General features: G+C 37.0%; 1 protein-coding gene across 1 annotated transcript in view; it reads left to right on the top strand.

The window, feature by feature from the left end:
- The first annotated feature begins 215 nt into the window (after nucleotides 1-215).
- LOC106963020 (excitatory amino acid transporter 3-like) overlaps nucleotides 216-6476 on the top strand; it is a 15560-nt gene continuing 9299 nt past the window's right edge. Inside the window, exons 1-4 of the mRNA XM_015057739.1 lie at nucleotides 216-384; nucleotides 543-650; nucleotides 5103-5225; nucleotides 5317-5511. Coding sequence (XP_014913225.1) covers nucleotides 251-384; nucleotides 543-650; nucleotides 5103-5225; nucleotides 5317-5511 — 560 coding nt within the window. The 5' untranslated portion in view covers nucleotides 216-250. The remainder of the gene's footprint in view (nucleotides 385-542; nucleotides 651-5102; nucleotides 5226-5316; nucleotides 5512-6476) is intronic.

Genomic DNA, 6476 nt, shown 5'->3' with positions numbered 1-6476 from the left:
TATTTTTGTGTGTGAAGAGTTTGACACTTGAATTTGTGCCTTAGAGTGGTCTTTTACAAGATAAATGCACATTAAATGCATTAAAATCAATGGTTGTATGTTGACTTATGAAAAAGTGAAATGCATTGTCCAACAAGGTGATGTAATCCTACAATATTGTTGTCAGAGAGCTGGAGCCGCCATACTTGTGTTTTTTGTGCAGAATGGAACTGAGATGAAACTAGTAGGCAGGTATGTTGAAGGACCCAACATGTTAGGACTGGTCATCTGGTCATTCGCCATCGGTATCCTGTTAAACAGGGTGGGACAGGAGGCAAGAATCACTGTGGAGGCCATTCAATGCCTCAACGATGCCATAAAAATCATAGTCAACTGGATTTTGTGGTAAGATCAGACAGTATCTGAGCAGATGTCATTTCTTTTGCATATTCAGTTCTATTTACATAGGACAGGTGCTTCCACTCTTAACAGTTAACTTAAAATATATTTGGAACAACCTTTTTAATAAACCTTGTTTTTTTTTGTGTTTTTTTTTGTTTCAGGTACTTGCCAATCGGAGTTATGTTCCTGATCACAGAACATGTGTTGGGGATTACAGACTGGCGCGCTGTCCTTAAGCTCACAAAGCTCGTAGGAGTGGTTTTTGCAGGGTATGTCCAAATATCTTTTCTTTTTCATCTTTGTTACCAAATTGATATCACTGCTCTGAGGTAGCAGCACTGAACTCTACCTGAGTGACAGGAGAAGAAAACTGTGCTATGAATATATTTACAGAACAGTTTTACAGATTTTACTGAGATTTTCCTCTTTGATGTTTAGAGATCAGTTTTCATCAATGCAATTATTGTCAGCCTCTTTACTCTGATTCAGGGGCGCTGCCAGAAATCGTGGGCCCCCTGACAAAAAATTTGATTGGGACCCTCTGCACAGCTGCTGTTACAATTTTCTGACTCTATAAAAAGCGTGACAATTTTAAAGGCTTGCATCTGCATTGCTTTCTTTAGTTCAATACTGATAACTACCACAATGTTTACTGCTCATGAATTTAACATCCACCAGTCCACATCCAGTATGCAAGTAGGTTGCTTAAATTTTTTCTATTAGTTTTAGATACTGAAATGTCTCCCCATGAGCAACAGTCAAAAGCAACGTGCAAAATACACATAAAGCAATCCAGACTTCTCAAAAATGCTATGTAGTTGCATTTTTTTCAAGCTTCAATACATAACTTTAATAAAAAGTAAGTTTTCTCCATATTTGTGAAAACAATCAATCTCCTCCATCTCCTCCCTGAATTACTATTACTGGTCAAAGTAATGCACCGTTCTGACCAAAACAACCAATCAGAACAAGAAGGACGCTCTTAGCACTGTCAGTTAGCCTCGTTCACTCACTGCTATATGTGCTAATGGGGGAGAAACGACTTATCATTACAAGAAACTGTTTATCTGCTGTCACTGGTAGCTGTGCTAACTAAACTGAGCATTCACAGTTTGAATCTGCACAGCTATGTGCTATGCTAGCTGCAGCATGGCACAAATTGAGGGGGAAGAAGAATGAGCAGCATCATATGAAATTATGATTGACAGCACTAAAGCTCTCTTGCCACTGACTGGTTGTTTCTAACACTTGGAGAAGGCAGAGGAAATAGATTTTTCACGGATTACCTCTTATACCATACTGTCACAACATAATGACAGTTTTAAAAAATATGTGAAAAAATATTTATATAAAAATGATATACTGCAGCTTTAATTTCACTCAGGAGAGAACATGCCAGGAGGGACATTAGAGCTGCTGCTGACTGACTCATCTCTTAAGTGGTAAAAGGCACAGGGAACAAGTTAAATATATGAATATGTTAGCAATTTTTTTTCTTAATTCATTAAATGCTAGTGAAATGGAGGCAAACAGTAGTCTGTAGCTAAGCTAATTATGCTAAATGGTTGATAATTTCACACAATCTACTCACCTCTCATGGAGAAAAACTGGGTTATAAATTAACACTCTTGCCTTTTTTTCTCTCTCTCCCTCTCTATTTTGTTTTTGAAAACCTGATTTTATAACTTTTCTTAGCAGCACAGTAAATGCCACAGTCGCAGGAGCATTCAGCTGCAGCCTCTACTGACCGCAGCTGCATAGTCACTGTTAAGCTCTAAGCAGGAACGAACCGTTTCATGCAGATTGAGGGGGGAGTTCAGGGCAAAAACGGATGTGTGTTTTTTGGTCTGGGAGGGGAAACATAAAATTTTTACTGCTAAAAACAATCTTTGAAAATACAATATGATTAATGTTTTATTTGACAGGACCCCGATTTTTTTAATTTTATGTCTATGAACAAAATATAAATAATTAAATTGTGGAGGGCCCCCTGCTGGTCAGGGCCCCTAGAATCGTCATCACTTTTCACCGTGCCCCTGCTCTGATTCCTCCAAAAATCTGGTCCAGTTCAAGCATTTCCCTTCAGAAGTTCTCTTTAGCCTCACAGGTTTGTTAGAGAACATTAGTGAACAAACAGCATCATGAAGGCCAAGAAACTCAGCAGACACATCAGAGAGGAAGTTCTGGAGAAGTTTAAATCAGAGTTAATTTCTAAAACAATATACCAAGCTTTCAGATAAGAAAAAGGAAGAAGGTTAGAGTTTGAGCTTCATACAGATCAATCCTGGGAGAAAATACAGTATGTTAGAGGCAGCAAAATACTTTAGACTGCAACGAGGTCCATCTTCCTTCAGCATAGTGAATCTAAACCTTCAACTAAAGAGAGCATGGAATGGTTTAGATCAGTTGTCTCAAGCTACACTCCTCAAGAGTCGGTTTCCTGAAACTTATAGATGTTTCTTTGCTTTAGCACACCCTAGCTCCACTACAGTCTTATTAGCAGATTTCTGCAGATCTTGACTGAATGCTGGAGATGAAGTTTAGCCATTTCATAGAAGTTTGTAGGTTCAGAGAAACATCTAAAGGTTCCAGTACACTGGCGCTCAAGGACTGGAGTTTGAGACCGCTGGTTAAGGTCAAAGCTTATTCATGTGTTAGAATGGAATAGACAAAGTCCAGACCTATATTCATTTGATAATATGTGGCAAGAAGCCGTGTGTTTACACTCTCCATTAAATCTTAGCTTGTGCTATTTTGTAGAGAAGAATGTGACAAATGTTTGTATGAATGAGCAAAGCTGGTTGAAACATGACCCAACAGCCTGCAGGTGGAGCTGTAGCAAAATGTTTATCTACAAAGTAGGGATTCATTGAGGGTGAATAGAAATGCACAAACATCTTCATGGATGTTACTGTGCAAGCATGTATTTTAATTATTTTCAAGAAATCATGATCTGACATTTGTTATAAAAACATTTCTGATTAAACTTTAAAAATTATGTAGCTTTATGTGGTAATATTATATTGCTCTGTCATTTTGTTTAGTCTTAAATTTCTCAATTTAATTGATCCTAAAGTTTTACAGCAAGATGTCTACAAAGCACTTATGAACTTTGCATTTGAAACATTACTTAAGGCTGTTTATAGTAGTGCAATACACCATCTCCACCAGTGAAAGGCAGCAGTGTACGAAGTGCAGTGTGTTGGTGAAGAAGAAATTTTCCATCTTGTGGGGACAACCTAACACAAGTTATAACGGCCAGACCTCCTGTTATGAGGTATGTGTCTTATTAACTTTACATTTTCTTTGAGAAAATAACATTGACTGTGTTCTCTTTCTTTGTAATGTTAGCTACGAGCAATTTAAACCTGCTGTAAGTTAATGTTAGCTAAAGTTATTAAACTCCATAACTGTAAGGTTAGCCCTGTATTTTAAAGGCAGACAAATAGATTTTTTACCTCCAAATTTAATCTAGCAAATTAAAAGCTAATATGTTAGTCAAAGTTATCCTTTATGTGCATTATTTAGCAACTTGGCTGATGTGACACAGTGCTTGTGTTGTTTGCTTTGCCGTCTTTTTAGGTGACCACATTGAATTGAGTCATCACCTGCTATGAGAATGTCCAGAAGAGATTCACCAAGTTAGAATTCATAAAAAGGCTTTCACCATGATCAACACTGACCACAACTATTGCAAGAACAACTATAATTTCTTAGCATTTCTGGACACTTTCAAAGAGCTGCTTCCAGGAAATGAAGACAAGAAGATCTCCCTGTTTTCCAAGCGTTACAGGAACGCTATAACGAAGGAAATGGCTGACAGCTGAAAGAACCTATTTTCTTAAGTTAAATAATAAGTCATTATATTTTAGTTTTTAATCAGAGTTACAATATACTTGCCAGAATTAAAACCCTCTGTTTGAGGAACAAGTAATCTTTTGTTTTATTCCACTGTACAAAGATTTTGTTCTACAGCTATGAACAAAACTTGAGGTAAAAGTTAATATTAATGACTGTTAGCATAGCATATGACACTGTTTTAATACTCAATGACATTTTCAGAACTGTTGTTACGTGTTTCACTTTACTTGAGATAAGATTGACACTGCAATAACACTTAATGACATCTTCCTAACTGGTGCTACTTGTTCCACTTGATGTAAAAGGAATTATTAATGACTAAATCATTTGACAGTGTAATAAAGCTTAATGATGTCTTTATTGTTGGTCCTACTTGTTTTGCCTTATTTCAGGTAGAGGAAATATTAAGTGTTTTGTTAGATTTTGACAGTGTAATAACAATGACATTATAACTACTATTATGACATATGATGATTCTTTGTTAATGTCAAGTTGTCATAAAGACACTTTTAATAATGTCAACTTTGTATTAAAAGTATCATCATTTACCGAATGACACTTTGAAAACCGTCATAAATATTTATGAAGACTGACTCATGTTCATGATAGGTGTTATGTCATGTTTATGACAGTCCTATTCACACCCCGTCAAATAAAGTGTTACCATAATTTTCATTTCACTTTACAGTGATGCACTACTTTGTTAGAAAATCATATAAAATCCCCCCAACCACATTGATCTGTCAGGTTTTACAATGACAAAATGTCTAAAGAGGTATGAATATATGAATAAATCTTTAACAACCAGTGAATACGTAATGCATCTTTAACACAAAGTGTGACTTTGTTGTGTTGTTCAGGTTAGCAATCCAAGCCTTCGTTCTTTTCCCCGTGATTTACTTCATTCTCACCAGACGGAACCCTTTTCTTATCTTCAAGCACATCTCTAGGGCTTTGACGACAGCATTTATCATTGCATCCAGGTTAAATGTTCTCTTTGTTGAAAAAGTATGACACTTTTCCAGTTTCCTCGTATGAACGGTGCACCAATAAAGGATGTGCTTTCTACCAAAGTGCCGCCACTCTGCCTGTCACCTTGCAATGCTGTGAAGAGAACGTGAAGGTTGATAAGAAACTCTGCCGCCTTATGTTGCCCATCGTCACCAGCATCAATAGGACTGGAATGGCATTCTATGAAGTGGTCGCTGTCGTCTTTATTGCCCAGCTTAATGACATCACGCTGGAAGTCGGCCAGATCATCGCCATTGGGTAAGCTGCTTCATACAAGTGCATGGAATTAAGAAAAGATGCATGCTGGGATTGTTAAGAGCAGTGATTTATCAAATGGGTAGCATTTCCCCTTAACAAGGGCCCAGAGCAATACATGTCATGTGACATCACACCTCTGTTAATTTTGTAACTGACAGCCATCTTGGCAGGCAGCTGCTATAAGAAAACTCCTCGTTTACAGAGTTTTGACGACTTTTGATCACTGAAGAAATATTTCCTGATTTCAAAACGTTTTCATTTACTGCAGACAATATGGTACATATAGAGGGATGTGCTGCCTCTAGAGAGCCACTGTTGGAGGGCAAAAATCCTATTGGCGATGATCCCTACCATTGGTTTTCACTGTCAAGTTGTCACTATTGCATGCTAAATCTTAAATGTTCATAACATATGTAAAATAAAAAAGGGTAGTGCTTTGCTACTAATTGACAACACTACAGCAACTGGATAACAAGGTCCGGGAAAAGTTTTACTAAAAAGAAAAATACTGAGGAAGAGTGAAGTAATTCACTTATGATTGCTTGACTTTTAAAACCGTAACATGTCATTGTGATGTGGAATTTGGTGCGTTTCCATTCAGTTTTATAAAAAAAAAAAAAAAAAGGTGACCTACACACCAACTTTTACAGATCAGTAGAGGAGATGCTTAAATAAGCTGATCTACCACCGCTGTGTTAGATTTGCTATACAGCAGTAGCTAATCTACCACAGTGATCACTTAATGGTGCAAAATAAGCTTCAAGTCTAAAAACATAAAACTGTAAAACAATTTTGACATTTAATCCCGACGGTTCTGATCACCTCACTTGACAAAATATTTGCTGATTTCAAAATTATGTGGAGAATATGTTATCTCTCTCTGTCATATATAAAAAAAAAAAAAATTCCCTCTCACCCTCCGTGGGTGGTCTCTTTCATCCTCTGAGCTCGGGTCCTCTACCAGA

Source organism: Poecilia latipinna, unplaced genomic scaffold (genome assembly GCF_001443285.1).
Source record: "Poecilia latipinna isolate Pla-1442-1.1 unplaced genomic scaffold, P_latipinna-1.0 Scaffold1487, whole genome shotgun sequence".
In the NCBI taxonomy this organism is placed as follows: domain Eukaryota; kingdom Metazoa; phylum Chordata; class Actinopteri; order Cyprinodontiformes; family Poeciliidae; genus Poecilia; species Poecilia latipinna.
Note: the sequence above shows the minus strand (reverse complement) of the source record. Positions and strands in the feature narration are given on the sequence as shown.